Source organism: Dichotomopilus funicola (genome assembly GCF_033296635.1).
Source record: "Dichotomopilus funicola strain CBS 141.50 unplaced genomic scaffold C8A04scaffold_20, whole genome shotgun sequence".
Classification (NCBI taxonomy): Eukaryota; Fungi; Ascomycota; class Sordariomycetes; order Sordariales; family Chaetomiaceae; genus Dichotomopilus; species Dichotomopilus funicola.
This window is the reverse complement of record NW_026944041.1, coordinates 371,741-392,232: the sequence shown is the minus strand read 5'-3', so window position 1 is coordinate 392,232 and position 20,492 is coordinate 371,741. Positions and strand designations below refer to the sequence as shown.

Here is a 20,492-nt window from a genome sequence, read left to right as displayed (position 1 = left end):
TTGCACCTTTCTTCCAAATCTAGGTGATTTCCATACAACCTCTACTTACCGCTGCCAATTGCCTTTTCACCCCCCAACTTTGTCCTAGACTAAGTTTTGAAAACACAGAAGCCATCCGGCTGACAACTTCTGCAGCCACACCTAACTTTGGGTCAACTTAGCTAAGAGCACCTCAGATCTCATTCAGTCGACAGAACATGCAGTAAGCATGCAATCGCACCATGGAGCCGCCAGATAAACTCACCAAAAATGTGGTATCGTACGCCGATGCTGTTCGTCGTCCCAGAAGCCAACCTCCATCGCCCTGGTCTACTAGCCCAAGGAAAGACTCCAAATGGGATCAAGTCACCAACAAGAAAAAGAAATCATCCAAGGCGGGTCAAAAGAAGTGCCCGAAAGGGAACTGGAGAACCGTCGAGGAGCCCGAAACCGAATCGACGAAATGGACCGAACCGGCAAAGCCCACCACATCTACGTCCTGCGATCCGGCTCCGACCCAGGACGCCGAACAGCCGCCGAAGGCAACGTTTTCGTATGCTGAGGCTTTGAAGCGCAAGGCCTTTACGCCCGTACTCCATTCCGAGGACAAGAGTGCCAGCACCAAGCAGGATCCAGAACCAACCCTTCCACCCCTTGCCGGGGTTGCCTTGCCCAAGGTACAGGCGGGACGGGCTAAAGCAAAACAAGTGGAGGGTTCGGCTTCCACGGCAGGGGACAATAAAAAGGTTGGAGATGATGTTCGCGCATTCCAGGGCGGTGAGCAAGGTTCGGTCGAGGAGACCCAACAACAAAACACAGGAGATCTGGATCGGAAACAGTCTGGCTCTGCCACTCGGCGCAACCGAGAGAAGAAACTAGAAAATGCAGCTGGGACGAAGAAGCCAGGCATTTCTATCCGGTACGATCAGACACACATCCAGCGGGGTAAAGAGGCGATAAGGTTCAATGCTCCTACGGGAAGCGATTCGAACCGTAAGGTTAAGAATGACGATGGGCTGCAGCACGGCGCTCGGCAAGGTTCCGCCCACGCAACTATTTATCGCCCGCCTCCCCCAGCTTTTCCAACTCATTCGCAACTCAATTCTACTACGTCCTTAAACGCAACACAAAAGAATTCTGTCTATTCTGGAAAGAAACCATCTGCCAACATGCAAAGGTCGACGCTCACAGCGGCCTGGCTGCCTAGCCAGTACTTGCAAAGTACGCCTGCATCGCCCCTTCCTCGACCCACGGCCATGAGACCTCCTTCCATTGCCAGCACGTTTTTTACCAGACGTGAACGGAGAAATTCCCTGGCGCATCCCTTCTATGCCGCCAACGCTCCTTCTCGGGCCTTTCTGAGCCCTTTGTCAAGAGAATTTACCACGCCGGCCCAGCCCGATGACACGATCTCTGAGGCTTGTTCAGAGCCCACAACCGTCAGTCAAGCAGGAACATTCCAGATGGATGATTGGAGGAAGGCGCTGATCGACCTCCACGATCGAGGCGATATTTCGTGAGTTGGCACCATCAGGTTGGGCTTTGGACGGCGGTCGCCCCATCATTATCGCTGACCCAGTTTTGACCACAGGCTATGGGATAATCAATATGACTCGGATGTCTCCATCGAGTGTCAGGGCTACTCTTGGAAAGTCCATCGCGATATCATTTGCCGTGATTCGGACTGGTTCAAGGAGAAGCTGGCAGCAACTGGCAAGGTATGTCACCAAAACCCTCATCGCGCGATAGCACGCCGGGTGATGACAGCATTTTCCCCTTTACTTCCGCGACGTAAAGGATGATATCCCATTACTAACGGTCTCCCAGGGCGATAAGCGATATGTCTCCTTGGACTGTTCCGAAGTAGACCCAATGCAATTCGCCAACGCCCTTCATTACATGTATCAGGACGGTAAGTGCTCCCAAAGTTAACACTTTGAGTGTTTGCGTCTGCCTTCCTATCGAAAGCATTGCCGCATCTCACCACAGCGTCGGTGGTAGAAGAAACATCCAGCTAACAACAAACCCCTTGTAGCTCCCCATAGGAAACAGATGCGCATGCGCAGCCCGCTCGATGGCGAACCCCTCGCCCACGCCGTCTTCAACTACATCTGCGGGGCCGCCGTGAACCACCAGCCCATGCAAGATGCGGCCATCAACGCGCTTTACGACGCCGCTCTGCAGCTGCACATCTTCTTCCACCAGACCCCGACCTACGTCCTACGCCACCTCAGCCTGTCGACACTGTACAAGCCGCTCGCCACCGCCCTGACCATCGTCTTTGAGCAAGGTCCCCGGAAGAACATGCACTCCCTGCGCGTGGTCATGGCGCACCTCTGTGATGTGTCGCTGATGTGGATGGTGCTTAACGAGGGGTTTCAGCGCGAGATGGAGAAGGAGTGGATGCCCAAGCTGATGCTGAATGTGGTGCGGGATTCGATCTGGTTTGGGGGCTCAGATGGGGTGTTGGCTGATCTATTCGAGGAGATGCAGCTAGCCGCGAATGAGAGACTAGAGAAGCACAAAGAAAAGGAGAAGGAACACGATTTCGAAGTCTGGAATGACAGGAATGACGGCGCGGATTCGAGTGTCACTGCGAGCGAAGCTGTGGACCCGAATTCGAGCACATCTGGCAGCGACTGGGGACAACCAATCCTTGACGGCGAGACTCGCAGGAGTGATGGTCCATCCGAGGACTCTCAACCTCCACAGATCATACTGGAGGCAGACGTGTCCGAGGCTGGGGCGTACGAGCTCTGGCGGGATAATATCGGCACCAGAACACACAGCCACTTTACCTCGGGCCCGTGGAGAGTGCCGCGGTCCATTATAGATCCGGTCAGAAACCCGGGTGGGACCTACTTGGATACTCACTTAGCAGGTCTCATTACGAGGGAACCGCCCACCGATATCGAAAGCTTTGACTCGACTCGGAACCACGGCCGCGCCTCGGATGGGGATGATGCTTCTCAGCTCGACGAGGATGACCCGGAGCCGGCGAGCCCATCCTCCGAAAATCCGACCACGACTCTCGCCGACGATGTCGATAGTATGTATTACCGGAGCCCTTTCGATCTATTGGGGCCTCTAGCGTATCACTTCTTTCGATGATCCCTGGCCTTTTTTTTCTTACGGCACACAGGCTTCTTCCCTACGATACCGTGTCTCGCTTTCTTCTCTCTTCATCGGCGTTGACACTATGGAAAAGCATGAGCTATGGGCGGATGATTTCGGTGGATTTGTGGCAATATTCGGGAAAGGAACTTGCAACAAAAGAACGCCATGGTGGCTTCGGATCTATACTTTGCTTTTGGCTGTAGGTGGCGTTGTTGGCTCTCCAGGACATACACTGGACGTGTTGGGTTACTTTTGCAATACCGTTCGGCGGTAATTAGCTGGGAGGGAACTCTCTGGTGTATGAAAACAACGATCCGAGTCAATACTTTAGCTAAATAACATTGCTTGAGTACTTCTTGTACAGTATGTGAATGAACTGTGAGGTGAGTAGACTTGTAGGAAACGTATCTAAGTTGTTGTCTAAGGACTAACAGGTCGGGAATATCTGTAATCCACAAGCGATCGTCTTCTGTGATAGTTGAACATGGCGTGCTTGGTACATACTATCCTCAGCAACTTAACAAAATCGTGGGGTGCTCCGTTGTACTGGTCCCCCGATATTTAGAGATCTCTTCCAACCAGAACTCTACTCTACTAACTACTCTCCGGTCCGTTATCCTCCAGCTACGAAGACCCGCGATTCCTCCCTACAATGTACGTAGTTCGAACGATCAGCTATCAACGTCGACAACAGCGAAGATCATACCACACGAGAACTCGGCGCTTCTCTTAGCGAGGAGGGAGAATCCCTACATGCACCACCCTTACATGATAGGCCGTTCATAACGAACAATTGGTTGGTTGACAAAGAAAAGGCCGGGCAGGACACTACATCGATATCGTATGAGGGTATGCATGTACTATAAAACGCTATCCACATTTTGGGTTCTCACTGCCGTTTCACCGGTCTGGGGCACGACTCGCTGCATGCGAGTGTGGGACGAGGGGAGGGAATGCAGCAGGATAAAAGTGGATTGGTGGGGGAGGAGGGTGTGGTGTGGTGTGTAGGTCGTTGATGTAACGAGGGTCTGGGCCGAATCTCCGGACGATGGGCGACCGATGGTTTCGATCGTGATGGCTGCTACGTATGTAAAGCAGGGAATGGAGGTGGGAGCTGGAAGGGATTATTTGCGGGCGCTACAGGTTGGTTTGATGGTTCGAACTTGTTAAGGTGCTCGTGTGAGGAGCCGCTGGTTGTTCCCGCTCTTGCTTTGGGACTTAGGTAGAGAAACAGAAAGTTTCTAGGCAATAACACGGCCGCCGTGCAAGCATCGCTTTGGTGCGGGGAAGCATTTTGATGTCGTGCTGGTGACTTCCTGTAGTTGCCCTCGGACATCAAAGTTCAGACATGATTGCCAGAGAACGACGTGTAACGGTTGCCCCTCCTGAACCAGCCTGCCCCTCTTTTGTTGCACAGCGTGGGGAATGTCGGCGCCCAGGAAATCACGAGACAGTTTCGCAGAGTTCCTGCCTACGGTGACGCTACGAAGAGCGACGATGATGCAGTGTGGGTGGCACATGGCCGTCGATGGGGGGGAGTGTGCGAGGTTGGAGGGTTGAGAGTTCCTCTCGCTTGCTCGAAGACACCATCAGACCCCGTTCCGTTATTTCCTGTGTCGCCACGCGTCTTTCTTCTTTGGCTACGAGACCTGATTCGATGCAGGAGGTTCGTTAGTAACTTAAGGATTGAGGGGGAACAGATGCAGCCGCTGATACAACCTCCCCGCTCGCCAATCTCGTGAGGCTTGTCCCCCACTTAATGCTCGCAGACGTTTGCCAGATCCGTGCCAATATAGGAAACTGAGCCATTGGCCAACGGCTGATGCTGAAATACTGCTAGCTTTATCTCTGAGACACAGAATTGGCCAGATCTCGTTGGCAACCTGACGATGTGTCAATCCGGTAAGCTGCTGCACGTTCCTCTCAGCTCCCGAAGGGATGCGAGATGCAGGCATTCACCATGTCGCTGGAGTTAGTCGGACTCAAGGGCGCGTCCGCCCAGCCGATAGATGCATCCAGCCAAGACCGGGAGCTAAGGAACTAGTTCACGAAGGGAAACAATGAGGGCGAGGTGGTTGGCTCAAGGCAACACCGGTACCAGACCCACCGTTGCTTGGGCAGCACCCTTGTTAGATGCTCGCATGCCCGATCTGCGCAAGTCGAAGCTACGGCAGGCCTGTGGCTTAGTGTAGACGCACTGATACGATGGCCGGACACGTCTCTATGTCTTATTCCGGAGATGGAAGGGGGAAGGGAGCGAAATCGGGGGTCCTACGCTCCGAGACCTCTTGTCAGGATCGTCGTTGAAAGAGAGCGCAGATCCCATCAGATACCCCATCGTCCGTGGCAAGATGCAAGGTGTACATATGAAGGTTAATAAGCTGTGGCGGGCTGGCGAATGGCAACAGACGTGGAGTGTATCGACAGGGACAGGTTTGACGTTTTGGCGGTAAACTCCATTTCCTTGCAGGCTTGATTTGGTTTAAGCTCGAATTGATCTCCTGGTGCCGCGATGCCAAGACGACGCTCCGCGCCCCTCAGGACCAACGGCTCAGCCGGAACTTGGAAGAACGCGCCTTCTTCGACAATGCTTTTTCTCAGAAAAGAAAAGATGGCCAAACGGCCACGTGCACATCGCACTCCGTGCTCAACGCTCTCCTCTTCAGGGGGGTGTTGTGGCAAACCCATTGCTTTTCAACGCCCTGGCTGACTCTCTCTTAGTCCAGGGCCGTGTGGGCCGGTTTGTTACCCCGCATATGGTACGATTGGACGCGCCTTCCAAGGTGGGTCTCTGACGTCGAAGCCAGAGCTTGGCTTCACACCCTCAACGATCCGGACCGGGGTTGCACCCTCCCAAAAATCCCGGACGGAGCAGGCAATCTGCGCTTTTCATTGGACAACCGCCTCCTATTTGCCCCACTCTGACGAAAGGCAACCAATCACGTCCCTGAAGGCCGCCAGCAATGCGGCATTCCGCAATGGTTCTGGGGCAAGTGGGGGATGATCTGCTTCAGGACGTTCCAAAGAGCAACTGCGGCCCTGCAGCAAGCAGCCAGGAAGAAGTTGACATTGCTCTTTCCAATTCTTTTTATTGAGACCCTCGTGCCCACTTCCTCCTTCCTCGTTCCTTATCTCTTCAACTCCCTTTTCCCCAGAATATCGCCCCGTGACAAGTCCAAATCGCATCAATCGAGTCAGTACCTGCGTCAGAGAGACACCCCGCATCCCGGCCGGCCTGGGCCCAGACCAGCGGCGGACTGCTCTCCAGCATCACAAAAGAAGCTTTGGACGGACTACCAGACGTCCCTTCGCTGTCCCCAATTTCTCTTGGAACTCAATTCAAAGAAGTCTTCCTAGAAGCTTAAATCGGGGGAGGGATTTGCTAGTTACTTCAACTTGCGTTCCAGCCCTCTTTGTATCGAGCCCATTTTCTGAAACCTCACGAAAAACACATACCTTTCGCATTTGAACATTCCAACATCAACCAAAGCCCAATTCCCAACATAAGCGAACACAAAACCACGACTCATACCTTCAACGTACCGCAGCATCGCGACTTGCAAATTTTACATCCAGCCTCATCAAAGCCACTACTAGTCTTGATACCCCGTTTTCCTCCTCCATTCCCATCATCGCGTCGTCCTCCTTCGCCATGTCTTCTGATACCGGCAACTCGGGGGCGAATGCCAACGACCTTGCTCGGCAGCGCCGCGGCTCCATCACCTCCAGCGCCTTCACCAACCTATTTCGCAACAACTCGGTATCGCAACCGCCGACCAATTCCTTCCCGACTCCCCTGACGTCGAATGCGGACCAACGCCGGCGGCTATCGGTTACTACATTGGGCCTTTCGGGCACGTCTCCGACGAACACTTCGGCGCTTTTCCGTCGCGGCAGTCTATCTATCAACCCAGATTCGATTGACGAAAATGCCATTGAGGACGAAGACAGCACCCGCACTACACCCATCACACCTTTCTCCCGCCGGATGAGCTTTGGTACTGCCCAAGCCATGCGAGGCGCTCGGAACGGTAGCGCGTCTGGCAACAATGGTAGGCAGCCCCAGACGATCCGTCGCAACAGCACCGCCCGTGGTAGTCCACCCACGCCCCCGCTCTCGTCCAGCGTTGGCAATTACACGTGGGGGAAACTATCTTCCCAGGCAAGCACTGCAAACCAGCCCCAAACAGGAGCTGACTTCCCTCCTTCCGCTCGATCAGACCAAGGCTTCAACTGGTCCGATCAGCTTAGGTCCCGCGCCGAAAGCACCGTAGCCTCTGGCCCTCGGCCTTCGTTCTCATTCAGCTCGGGCGTCAACAACTCTCCTCCTCGGGCCGCTGCGCCCCCGCCCGCCAGCCCTCGCCATGACCGGGCCAAGTCTGTCTCCGAAATGCCGGCGCCCCCGGCTCAGCCTCCCCGGGCCCGGGCGCCCCAGAAGCCCGACGCCTTCCAGGAGAGGATTCTAAAGGGCGACTTCTACATGGACTAGATCAAGTTGACCAAGATCTAAGTCTGTATTGGGCTCTTCCCTTCCCACACGCTTGCCATACGCCTACTATGCGTAAGCATTGCTATGTGGCTGTCGTTTCTACATCATATCAATTTTCTGGGAATCTTCTTCTGGCGTTTCTCGTTTTGCGATGATTGACAGGGTCGGTTGGAGTGCTTTCCAGTCGTTTCTGCTCCAGGCGTTGTGGCGAGTGTTTTTTTCCCCTTCTTTTAGTGGCAACGGGGAATCGGGACTTTGCAAGCAAACCGAATACTCGTCAAATTAGGTCGGCGAGTAGGGAGCAAGCAGGCAACGGAGTTATGCGGACGTTACTGTCCCGGGGAATACCATTTCATGCTAAGGAAGGGCCGAGGGGGATATCACAGGTTGGCGAATCTTCGTATTAGCGGGCGGGCAGTCGGTTCTCATCAAATTCACACAGACTGAGATGGATGGGGAAGAAACATCAGCGAGGCAATTTCCAAACTGCGAGGGATGAGGCGCAACTTTTCAAATTGTGTGTTGTTATTCGGTACTGTCTTGTCTTGTACGATTAGGGTTTCGAACTTTATTGTTTTTCGGGCCTTGGTTGTTATCGTTGATGTTGCTACTTGCTTTTTACTTTGTAACTACTGTTGTGGCTGGTGCTGGCTGGCTACGGATTAAGAAAGGGACATGGGCGGATCAAACCTGAGAATGGCATATCCAAAAATGATTCTTTTGATTTAGCCGTTCCAAGCTGAATTTGACGCTTTTCTGTTGTAATTTTTGTTATTGTCAAGATTATTCATTTTCGGGAGCTACCATGTTACGTGAGTGAATGGACCTGATAAGAGTCTTTGGGACCCAACGTGCTACCAATGCTTTAACAAGCAAATATATATTTCCGTCCCTGATGCCTATACATGTACAAGTGCAATTCCTACTCCTGCCAAAGTTGTCATCCATTTCTGTGTTGTGGCGGTGTTGCCGCAGTAGCTGTTGCTACATACGAAAAGTCAGGTTAGCGTGCGAGATGTTACATGACGAATATGGCTGGAGAGGACTGAACACGATCGATAAGAGTAAATGGGGGAGTCAATATGCTGTTGTAAAATGCGCTAACAAGCAAACATGTTTGTACAAGCTTGATCATCTTCGTCCCAGTTCATACTACTCCTACATCGCCCACCCATAACGCCGACCCACAGAGAGAGAGAGAGAGAGCCAACCTGACAACCCAATATCCAAAAATATCATACACCTTCCACAACAACAACAACAACAACAACAACAACAACAACAACAACAACACCCCTTACAACATCCCATTTACCAACATCACATCGCCTCATCACAACACCCTCCTATTCCACATCTTAATCACTGAATCCCTAAAACCCAAACCCTCCCCCCGACCCCGCAGCCCCCATCGCATCCAACCCAGCCCCCATAGGCGGATACCACCCCTGCTGCTGTTGCCCATGCGTCTGCTGCTGTCCACCTCCCCCACCTCCCCCGGCACCTCCCCTACCATCCCCACTCGCCTGCGGCATAGGAAACCCGGCAAACACATCCTCCCCGCCCAACCCCCCATCCAAGAACCCGCCCAGGGTCATATCCAAAGCCTGTGCGAACCCGTTACCGAAGTTGGAGTAATCGTAGTCGACGTCGGGGGCACCGGAGGAGAAGGCGTTGGTGAGCCAGGGGAAGGAGAGGTTGGAGATGAGTTGTTGTTGTCCGGGGGTTATGTTGTTGGATACGTAAGCGCCGGCGGTGCTGTTGCTGGTGCTGGCGGGTGGGCCGGGGGAGGTGTTGTTGTTGGTGGGGTTGTACATGGTTTGGGACTTGGTGTTGTTGTTGTTGCTGCCGGTGTTGTTCAGCCAGGAGGATCCTGAACCTGGGGCGGGGGAATGGCTCAGGGGGTGGAGTAGGTCGCCGGCGGTGCCTGGCCGACGAGGGCCGCTGGTGGCGGCAGCTGCGGAGTTGTTGGTTGCAAGTTCGGAGAGGACCTCGAGCGGCGTGCTGGCGGTGGCCGTGGAATAGTCTTGCCCCGGCGGGCGTGGGTGGGGTAGAGGTGCGGAATTGCTCCGTTCACCGGCGGTCGGACGCATATATGCGCACGACGGGCCGGCTGCTGGCGTAGCATCGGGACCAGCGCCGGGGGCTTGGTTCTGCTTCTGTTTGTGGAACCAGGAGCGGATCATGACGAGCACGACGAGGAACTTGGCTGCTGGCCGACTCCTGTCTTCCGCAGCAGTAGCACGGAAGTGTTCCAGCATGCGGTCGAGGTGCTGCTCGACCTTCATATCGTCAGGATTGATGACCTTGCCAAGTTCACCTTTGGGTGACGCCGCGGCGAAATACAGTTTAATCAGGACCACAACCGCGTAGGCGACCCGTACGAAGTTGAAGACCGGCAGGCAGCGGACGGTTTGTACTTCGAGTGACAGGAACACCTCGAAAATGCCCTCGATAGCGGCAAGGCAGGATGTCAGGGCGTCGATATGGGCACTAGTGAGGGGACCGCCCGTGCCAAGCTGTGTTTCGCTAGGATGAAGCTTGCCATCGTCAGGGGTATCACTGTAGGTTGCGACTTCGTGCATGTACAGGCTGATAACATGGAAGCCCATTCGCAGGGATGCTACGCCACGTGTTAGCCAAATCATCCAAAACTAATCAAAGCAATAGGAACAAGGTACAAAGACATACGCTGCTGCATCAGTTTCGGAACCGCAGCGCAACATTTTTCAAGGTCACGCTCCAACCCCTTCAACACATACTGCGTTCGGGCTTCCGCCAGATTAGGCGTCGACATCGGATCATCCATCGAAAAGTGAATGCTGACATCCTCGGCGACCTTATGAGACATCACCAAGTGGCAGAGGTACTTGTCCGTAGGCGCAGCTTCAGGAGACGACTGGAGAATCTCGACACATTCCGCCATGAACGGCGTCCAGCGGAGGAGATTGGGCCGGTGCAGCGCCATAGCGGTGTTAGTAGTCATAAAGTAACAGGTCAACCAGGTGCGACGGCCTTCGATTGTCGTTGGATCCGGCGGAGGCGGCTTGCGCAGGGGGTGGTCGCGCCAGGCATACGAGATATGTTTCCTAAACCCGCTTTTGGCCGGCTTTTTCCTGCCAAGACCGATCTCGATGGCCATGACGGCTGCGATGTGCACGAGCTGGTAGAACTTGAGCTCTTCGAAGCGCTCAGGCGGCCAGTACCAGATCACGGCCACCGTCAGGGCCTGTACGAGCTCGAGGCTCTTTCCACCGTGGACAATGATGCGGTCGGCAAACACCTGCATCAGCTCTTTGGTTAAAGTCCGCTGCAGGGCGGGCAGCTCGGATGCTGCGGTTGCCATAACAGACAGGAACAGGGTCGGTTGGGAGGCTCGGAGCTCCGCGACCGTCATGCCAGGCGCCAGCACCACGCCCGGCAGATGAGGGCACATCCTATTGACATAGCGCAGGAACAACTCGCCAGCCGTGCCCATAGTCAAGATGCCCCTCTCAACAACATCCGGCTGCTGTTCCCTAGCGGGTTCACTTAACGACGGAGGATCACGTGCCGCGATCCCAGCAGGGGAAGCATTCTCCGTAGAATCCCGGCGGTCGTCCAGCTTCCTCTTGATCCCGGCAATACCTCCCTGAAGAGCCGGCGTTCCCGCGACCGTCGATCCCGATGGCGTCCGTGCAACGGATGGTGGCCCCTGATGCAGCGATGAAGGCGGTGGTAAAGGAGGGAGAGAAGGAGGAGGAAGAGTGCGAGGATGAGGAGACAACGCAGCGGCCGGAGACGGAGGATACCTCACAACCTCCGCCTCCCTATCCCACCCACTCGGGCCCCCATCATACGTACCCCCTCCCCCCATCCCCATAGCCATACCAGCGCCAGCCCCAGGCCCAACCCCAACCCCCATAACAATACTCCTCCCACTCCCACTCCCCAAACCCCCAGCACCACCACCACCGCCACCTGCACCCGCACCCGCACCCGCACCTCCTCCTCCTCCACCACCAACCCCATGCCTCGCCGCCAGCCCTGCCGTCAAAGCATCAATCTTCTTCTCCAACTCCGCGACCCGACTATCCGTCTTCTTCTGCCTCTTCCTTGTCGGCTGCGTGACCACACACGCCCTCTTCCCCTTCAAACACCGCCGGCACGGCCCATCCGGATCAGCCGGATCAGCCGGGTCGCACCGCACCTTGAGACCGCGGCAGGACTCGCAGGCGCGCGGTTTCTTGTTGTTGGGGTTGTTCGGGTTGTTGGGGTCGTGGAGAGACGAGGCAGAGTCTAACGGTGTGCTACCGCCGCCGGCGTTTCCGTTGCTAGTTGTGGGGTGGGCCGTAGGGCTCGGGCCGCTGGTGCTGGTGCCCGTGCGATGGTCGTGGTCGTGGTCGTCGACGTCATCGTCATCGTCGTCATCGTCATGGTCGTCGTGCTCGTGCTCGTCGTCGCTGTGGGTCTGGTGAGGGAGATTATTCGAACCGGTGTTGGAGGCGGAGTCGGTGTGAGAACGCGGGGTGGTGGTGGTGTAATCCCGTTGACGGTGGGTACGATCGTGTGTGGTGGTGGTAGTGGTGGTCGAAGATGCAGCGACGGCAGTAGCAGCAGCGGCCGTGGTCTTGGTGGTGGTTGTGGTATTGGCGTTTGCGTTTGCGTTTGGGCCGTTCGTATCCACCGCAGAGTTGGTAGCTTTTGAAGGATTGGAAGTAGAAACAGAAGAAGAAAAGGAGGAAGGGTGGGTAGAGCGGAGCGCTGGATCGACAGCGTCCATAGTTGCTCTTGCATGCACGACTTCCAATCTCGTTCGATTTGCGTCGGCACACGGTGGTGGTGATGGCCGATGTCCGATGGAAAGAGCCCTGCGCTTGGGGGAAGACGGCCGGGAAGAACCGATGTATCCGACCCTGTGGGGGTTCGGGCCCACTGACTTTAGTATCATTGGCTGGCCTGAATTGCCGTGCATGGCAGTGCCACATCGCGGCACGTGCAGCCGAGCCGACGAGGTTCACCAATTGGTATCCCGAATGGGGAAAGCGCCGGTCGTGTCTCGTGACATCGGGACTTCGTGAGAGTCAACAGCGACGAAAGCCGAAATCAATATCCAAAAAATCCAAACTCTCTCCATATCAAGCACACGCACACAAGCACATTCAATAGCCATAATTTACCATATTAGACAGTTACGTAGGTCTGTACAGATACAGCTTACATCCCAACAGCCCCAGATTCAGCAAACATCCACGTGAAACAAATTTGGTATCTCCTCCGCTGCGCTGCAGAATCGACGTGAAGGGAGAGAAATGAAACGAAAAGCGAGAGAAAGATTTGAGAAGGCCCAAAAGGGAAATAGAGGCCAAGAGCGTAAAAGGAAACTCGTAGTGTAGTTAGTGAACAAGCTGTGCAGTGACCGGCGTCCTTCCCCCGAAAAAAACAAGTACCAAGTACCAACACAACCAGCTGAGAAGCGTCAAACCCAGCCCGACTATGAACTCCCAGCTAATGACTACCCGGATCAGGTAAAGTAGCTTTCTCTCGCCATCCCTCTTTCTCCCATACCAACAATCAAGATGAAAATCAGAGGGAAACATTGTGTGTATGTTGAACGTAAAATGTGAGCGTAGAAGTGTTATGGTATGCGTAAAAAAATGATGGGATGCGGCGTGACGTGAGTGTTTGTTTTCCGCGGAGATATTTCTCGGCATCCACGATGTGCATTCGTGTATGTGTGCGCAACATGTTGGGCTCGTATAGCTCGCTCGTTTCAATAAAATCGTACATGTTCGTGCGGTGTAATTCGGAATGATGAGGTAGAGAAAGGCGGAGGCATCATTTCTGAAGAGAAAGAAAGAAATCCCCTAGTCGTAAGGGTAGCTGGCGAGAATCGGAAAAGGAAAATGCCGAATGGAATTGTCGAATGGATGAGGTGGTATCTTTTGGTATGAAAAAGGCGCAAAACATAAAAGTAACGGAGGGTACGGAAACTCGGTGTCGTTAAGAATATGCCGAGAATGGTTGATTTTTTGAACGAAGTGAAGGTCCAAACAAAACCAAAAAGGTGGTCGCCTTAGTACTGAGCCTCCTCACGAAGCCGGCTCTTCGAGGGCTGTTGGCTTAGCGAACCCATAAACATGGCGCTCTCACGTCGGTTGCGGTACGGCTGCTCATACGGTGCTGGGGTGAGCCCGTTCTCATATGCCGGCCGTTCGAACGCAGGGCTGGCACGCCGGCCCACTTGGTTGGGATCAAAGTTTGGGGGCACAGGGAAGCCGGTCTCGTACGCCGGCCGCATCGACGTGTGACTACCACCACCACCACTCATGTCGTGGTTCATCGGCCGCTGAGGAGGCGGTGTGGGTGTGCTCCTTGAGTGCAGGGTCGCCGCATTCATCTGTGCCACTTGTTGCATTGACATGGGCGGTGGCGTCGGCGTGCTCCGGCTGGCCTGCGAATCTATTGACTCCATCAGGCGCTGCCTGTGGGGGGAATCACTATGTGAGGTTGACGGCCGTCCTTCCGATGGCCGGCGCTCCTGGAAGGAAGAGGGTAACGAGGGCCGCCGTTCCTGCGCAAATTCGGGTTCCGTCACGGGCAGCTCGTAGTTGGAGGGGTCGATCCTAAAGATGACCTCATAGTTTTGCAAGAACATGGCAAACACAGGCGCCGGGATGTTGAGAGTGGGTGAGAACACGATCCCGACATTGCGCACCGTCATCTTGTTCACGCCCGCATTGTCGATGATCTTGATCAGGAATGAGATTAGATACTTGAGCAGTGCTGCGTTCGCCTGTGGCAGGCGCTCCACAAGCTCGGCCAGCGCTCCCATCTTCTCCTTGTGGTTCGTCATCTCTGTCACGGTGATGAATTGGGTACGGAGGTCGTTGGTCAGGATCGTGGTCGGTAGCTCGCGGAGATACATCTTCAGGAGCGAAGCGATGGCGTGAATGTCGTGGTACTGCCCATCATTGAGCAGGTCGATATCGCCCTCAACGTTGAACCGCTCCCTGAGTTGCTTGATGACCAGGTTTGACCCGCTAAGTCGGAAGATACCTTCTTCCGAGACAGCATCCTTGGCATCCAGATACTGGATACACCGGTAGACAACTGCGGGCAATGGGACCCGCACGTCTACGGGGGCGTTGTACCGAACTGCCTCCGCCAATGTAGCGCCAAAGACCTGTCGGAGGGGACCGTGGTATTGACCCGTTGGCAAAGAGCCTCCGCCTTCACTTCCGAAAAGCGAGTCTTGGCCGTCGCTCGATGTCCTGGTCTTGGGGCCGAAACCGAAGAAGCTCCGCTTCCTCGCCTTCTTCTCCTCCTGCGTCGGCGCCGAGAGGCCCATGCCAAGCTTACTACCCAGCGGCTCCGTGTGTGAAATCACTTGCGGGTCCCGCGGGGCGGAAATGGTGTAGGAAGACGTCGTTGACTGGCTGTGGGTGGACTCCTGGTCCTGTTGTCCGCCTTGCTTCCCCTTGGTTGGCGCTCCCTGGTGCGGCGTATTGCCTTGCTTGGTGGCTTCGTAGCTAACCCCGATCAAATTGTCGTCGGCGCCCGCCGTTGGCTGCTTAGCTTGCGGCTGCCCTCTCTTCTTAGCGTTGCCACGCTCAACATTCCGCTCTTGGGCAGAATCCTTCTTGGTGGGATGGTCTTCGTCTTCGGGATCCCGGTAATCGATCCAGCGGAGCAAAGCCTCAACCCATCGGTCGCGTTCTTGGTCGCTCTCTGCGCACAACACGTGCTTGGTCACACTGCTGGGATCCTTCTTCTTGGGCTCCAGAATCAAAAAGGCGTGGCGATACTGATTATCACCCTCCTCCGCGGCGGAATTCTGGGTAGGGGTGCCTTCGTTGGCTTGGTGCGCTTGCTTGCCAATCTGCGCCCTCTGAAGCTTGATGGTGCCGAGATGGGCACCGCCAGGGGTCTCGTAATACTTTAGGTGTGGGCCGTCAAGGACGAAATAGCGAGCCTTCCAGCCCCCAAAGTTCTTGCCCCGCTTGGTGAGATAGCCGTTGCGGAACGGCCGACCGCCGGGTCCAACTCTCTGTGACTCGGTAGTTTGTTCACCAGTCCCAGTGCCGATCTCGTCTGCGTTGGGCGGAAGGGTGCTGGTCGATAGGTACTTGCAAAGCTCGAGCGCCGTGGCGTTGTCCAACTGTGTATTCAACAATTCGTCCAGGTAGTGGTTGAGCGCAATGCGCCGGGCATCGAGCTTAGCCGGCGCGTGACCACTAAATAGCGATCGGTCAGGCGTTCTGGCCGTGAAGGCCGAGCACTGCTTCAGTCGATGGTCCAGCTTGGCCAACGACGCAGAATCTTTCTCGATACGCCAGAGCTCACCACCATCCGCCCTGGAGTACACGGCCAGCGTGAAAACCGGGTCCTCTTCCAGCTGTGTCAGCGAGATCAAGCTGGCCCGAGACGGCTTCATACGGGACGAGGCAACCCGAATATCAATGGACGGGAGAGCGTTAGGGGGGAGGAGCAAGTCGGGATATTCGTCCGTCACGAAGCCCTTGTAGACCTTGTTCCGCTCCACTGGGCTGTCGGTAGCGCTGGACTTGGTCGGGCTCGGCGTGGCATACCCTTGCTCGCCTTGCCTTACGACATTGAGCGACCTAGGCGACTTAAGCACCAAATTGTCACCCGCAGGGGAGGGTGTCTGAAGAGGCGTGTTGAGAGGCAGCGGAATCGGCGCCCGTGGGGGGCGGGGTGATAGCGGGACACTGGGGAAGTTGCCGACACCTAGCGGAGAAAGAGGAGGGGAGGTCATCGGGGATGTCATAGACATGTTCGGCCGAGGACTCGACGGTAAGCCGGGACTCATCAACGGCGCGGGGATTGTTCGAACTTCAGGAGTACCGTTCAGGACGCCGGCAAGAGAAGCCGGCTCGCGAGAAGCAACCTGCTTGGTAGTCTGGACCGCCCTGGGGCCAGCCGGCGCGGGCGCGAGCGTAGGCGCTGGCAAGGGCATTTGTGCCTTGTCCCCAGCCGCACGGCTGCTGCTCTGTTTGCTCTTCTTAGACAAACTGCGCATCTCGGCCTCCTTCCTAGCGATAAGCGCCCGCTCGCGCTCGTCCTCCTCTCGCGTTCTCCTACGTCCTCTGCGGTCGTTGGATGGCTTGAGCTCATCAACATCGAGGATATGGTCGTAGTCAGTGTCGGTCTCCGGGTCTTCGTCGTGGGCAACTTTAGGCTTGGGCTTTGCATTCTTCAGGTGCAGTGGCGCCGGAGGGGGTTTCCGTGGTGGGGGCGCAGGGGGCGGAGGGAACTTAGAAGCACCGTCGTCCGGCCGAGGTGAGCGCTCCGGTGGTGGTCCTGGTGGTTGCGGCGGCCGCATCCGGGGCGGTTCGCTAGGCGCCTTACGAGAGGGCGGGATGTTCATCATGATGGGGAGGTCCTTGGTCCCCTCCACTTTCTTTGCGGCCGCTTCCGCCTCCTGCTCCTGGGCATCGTGATCGAACTGATCTAGCGCATGTTCGCTTGGCCGGGGCATCGTGTGCGACGGGTCGAGTGCGTCTCGAACGGCCGAGCGGGCATCTCTTGGAAGGGTCACTTGGTGCGCTGGCGGAGTGATAGGGTAAGGCGCCATCGAGACGTCGATGGGCGAATGTTTGGCATCATCCGAGTCGACGGTTTTGGGTGACAAGGGAACTTCAAACTCCTGGTCCCTTGGTGAAGCGCTAGCAGCGATGGGAACTGCCCTCGCGCCCACTCCTTGCCCGCTTGGGGCGGATATTGACGGCGCGGATGGCTCCTCGGATACCCCCAACACTTCCTTTAGCTTTTTTCTGTACTTTTCCTTTTCCTTCAACGCCCTTTCGAGGTCCGTCTTGAGGCCCAGCACCATCGACCGCTGCTTGTCCACCAGCCTCCAGAGCTGCGCATTTTGTTGCGATTGCGACTGCTTCTCCTTGAGCAAATACTGGATGACGGCCTCGGCGCTGCCGGCCGTCTTGATTAGGTGCGCAATCTCGGCGGCGCCATCTTGCGAAGACTTTTGGAGGTTCGATTTCGAGGAAATAACGGAAATGGCTGAGTCGATCGACGACGTTCGTGGGGGGTTCTTAACGGGTTCTACCCGCGTACCCGCCGGGGCAGGCATGGCTGCCGAAGATTGCTTTAAACGAGAGACGCCGGGGGGTTGTGCGGCGACGAGAGGGTTGGAGACGCTGCGGTCAGAGACGCTGCGGCCTTCATTCGGAAAATTCAGCGACCTAGGAGACGGCGACGGTCTGTCACGTTCAAACTGTCAGCACCTATCCGTCCATTTTTTCACGAGCACCAGGACCGTGAAAGAGACATCCGGCACGCCAGACAAAGGACGCACCCAGGGCTTCGCTGCTCGGGCGTGGTGGTTCGAGAGGAATCGCTATCCAGGTATGTCTTCTCTGACAGCTGCGTGCGGTCGTCTGGGGCTGCAGTGGTCACGATGCGTGGAACGGCGGCAGACTGAGGCGCGGGAAACGACGAGTCCATGGACAGAGGGCTAGCGGGCACCTGTCTCGACCTGGAAGCGGGCAACAGCGATTGGGTCAGTACTGTAGCACCGCAGTCAAAGTGGTGACCCAGCCGTTGCACTGCAGGGCAGATGCCAGGTTTTGACGCCGAACAACAACTTGTAGCTCGGAGCAAAAAATGCGGGAGGGTTTGTCCGTCAGGTCTCGTGGAGATTGGCTACAATTACCCCGGCCCCAACAACCCGCGACGTGGATAAGATAGAGAGATAAAGTTCTTTGCTCGGGCGCTGTCGGACCAAGCAAGGCGCCAAACATGAGACCGCAGCATGGGCGAGGAAGCAGGTGGGATGACGGATTCCCAAGTTAAGCCCAACGAATCGGTCGTAGGTGGAAGGAGAGGAGGAAGACGAGAGGAAGAAAGACGACCAATCATGACGTGGGGCTGGGGGGGAGTGAAGGGATCAAACAGGAACGGAAAGAAAGGAATATGAGGGCTGGCTCATCCATACCTCGTGGCTGCGGCGTTTGGCGAAACTGCCGGCGGGCTATTGGCCGTGTAGTGTACCGTTCTCCCGATAGTAGGGCTGTCCTGGAAGGGTGAGTCCATAGAGCTCAGGCGACGGGCGTGATTATGGGAAGCAGGCGAGGATGGTGGCCAGCCAGGCCGTCGAATGTGGTCGGTCGGTCGCTGTGGGTTGAGTCCGCAACAGGCCCGCAAAGGAGTCGGGCAGGGCAGGTCAACCAACACAGGCCGTGGGGAGCTTTCGTTTCGAGATTTCTGGGAGGCCCGGGCCGGCGTCGCACCTCATTGAAAGGCCAAGCAAGCACTCACTCGGTCGGAGTGAGGGGCTTTGGGTGGGTGCCAGAGTAGGTGGTGCGCTGCTGGGTGAGAGCAAAACGAGGACAAAAAGGAAAATGAGAAAAGTGGCCGGAATATTCGTACCGGCGTAACGAGCGACGATGAGCAGCGACTTGCGCGAAGCAAAGCAGGGTCGCCGCCGTGGTCAGCGGGCGATCAGGAATTATGGGTCCCTTGGGGGGTCGATAATTTTAAACCGACTGGGAAGTGCGAGCGACGTGCACACACCCACGGCGCTAAGACAGAGTTTGGAAAGGTCACGCAAGTAATTGCTGCAGGTGCATCGAGCTGCGTCCGCAAAACTCGTCGGTCAACATCAAGCCCGGCCGGCTAACGCTAGTTCAATATTTACTTACTCCGTTCGCCCCGGCACGGCACAATGTCTGCTGAGACCGGGAAGGTTGGGTGGCTTGGTGTTCCGGGTCTGGTGCTGCGTGAGTCGTGACGGGAGTCGTGATCAGCCGAGCGCGCGCTTCGTCTGATCCCGAGCATGGAATGTGGCACTTGAATTGCTGTTGCGGCAGGCCGCTGCGAGCGAGATCCGGGGGCAGGGGCGAGACATGGAAGGGAAAGGCCCGTTCCAGGCATGTGGGCTTCCAAATTGGCGGCAGTTCTGGCAGGTCCCACCCAACCTTCCTTGCCCCCAGTGTAATTCCGAGTTCCACTCAAAGCGAGAAGTGCGGAATCTGCCCACCTCTTGCCCGCAATCGGTCTGCAGCATCAACGTCAATCACTTCAAGTACACTAGACGACAGGCACCCCATTCAGAGCCCATCCGTTGTCCATATTCGTTTTCAATTCCCGATTTCAACGGCTTGCATTCTAAACAAGCATACGACCCCATAATTTTTCCTTAAACTCTAATATTTCGCTCTGGAGCTTCCAGAAACAAGGTCGTCTCTCCTCGCAATTTCCAAAGATATCCTGATCCGAATTATACCTCCCGCCCGGGCACAAAACCAGGTTTCTGAAACAAGTTGCCGTTGCAAATGGTAGAGTCTTGATATTACCCGACCTCCAACGGCCAGCCAAGATCTGGGTCGAAGCCGGGTCCATGGCCCTTTTTTCAACATCCAAGATGTCAGGATCGGTATGTACAAAGTAATACTAGGTATGTATTATGGCATCAAACCCGTCCACCTAGTGGTGTTCCTCGTACTATGTATGAAGGCCGATGCAGAGGAAATGAAGCATAAATTGAACCTATCTATTATTACCACAACGACAGAAAAAACACCGAGGTATGGAAGCGCGTCATTCCGGTACCTCCCTGTCAAGATTTCTCTCGACAAATGCACCTCGTCAGGAACAGTCAACGATCAACAACAAACTGCTCAATTACGGAGTTTCTGGGGGAAAGTGTCACCTAACAACAAATTGCGGCGGGGAAAAAAAGCAAAGCAAATTCACGTTTATCTTGTGAGGTGCAGGGGTTGCAGCAGCCTCAATCAACATTCCCCATGTTTCTCCTCAGCGGCCAACGAAAGACCATGTTTCTGAACATGGCCTCTGCTCAATTGCGGGGGAACAACGTGAACGTTACCACTTGTCTCATGGAGGCATGGACCACAGCCCCCCACGATCCGCCCTGCCCCCCGGCTTC

The 20,492-nt window shown here is 55.7% G+C and overlaps 4 protein-coding genes across 4 annotated transcripts; 2 read left to right on the top strand and 2 right to left on the bottom strand.

Moving 5' to 3' along the window:
- Positions 1 to 221: 221 nt before the first annotated feature.
- Positions 222 to 3,090, top strand: C8A04DRAFT_27426 (uncharacterized protein; the record flags this gene model as incomplete). Its single annotated transcript, XM_062780293.1, has 5 exons — positions 222 to 972; positions 1,408 to 1,495; positions 1,571 to 1,697; positions 1,807 to 1,891; positions 2,015 to 3,090. The coding sequence occupies 5 exons, from the start codon at positions 222 to 224 to the stop codon at positions 3,088 to 3,090; spliced, it is 2,127 nt and encodes a 708-aa protein (XP_062638298.1).
- Positions 3,091 to 6,748: 3,658 nt separating this feature from the next.
- C8A04DRAFT_36278 (uncharacterized protein) lies at positions 6,749 to 7,585 on the top strand (the record flags this gene model as incomplete). The annotated part of the gene is made up of 1 exon (XM_062783467.1): positions 6,749 to 7,585. One exon carries the CDS (start codon positions 6,749 to 6,751, stop codon positions 7,583 to 7,585), a length of 837 nt encoding a protein of 278 aa, XP_062638297.1.
- Positions 7,586 to 8,958: 1,373 nt separating this feature from the next.
- C8A04DRAFT_11104 (transcriptional regulator WAR1) lies at positions 8,959 to 11,813 on the bottom strand (the record flags this gene model as incomplete). The annotated part of the gene is made up of 3 exons (XM_062776836.1): positions 8,959 to 9,054; positions 9,139 to 10,208; positions 10,277 to 11,813. Coding segments are annotated over 3 exons (2,703 nt in total), but the record flags the coding sequence as incomplete, so codon positions are not given.
- Positions 11,814 to 13,640: 1,827 nt separating this feature from the next.
- On the bottom strand, positions 13,641 to 18,637 carry C8A04DRAFT_11131 (uncharacterized protein; the record flags this gene model as incomplete). The annotated part of the gene is made up of 3 exons (XM_062776846.1): positions 13,641 to 17,805; positions 17,901 to 18,080; positions 18,540 to 18,637. 3 exons carry the CDS (start codon positions 18,635 to 18,637, stop codon positions 13,641 to 13,643), a joined length of 4,443 nt encoding a protein of 1,480 aa, XP_062638295.1.
- Positions 18,638 to 20,492: the final 1,855 nt, after the last annotated feature.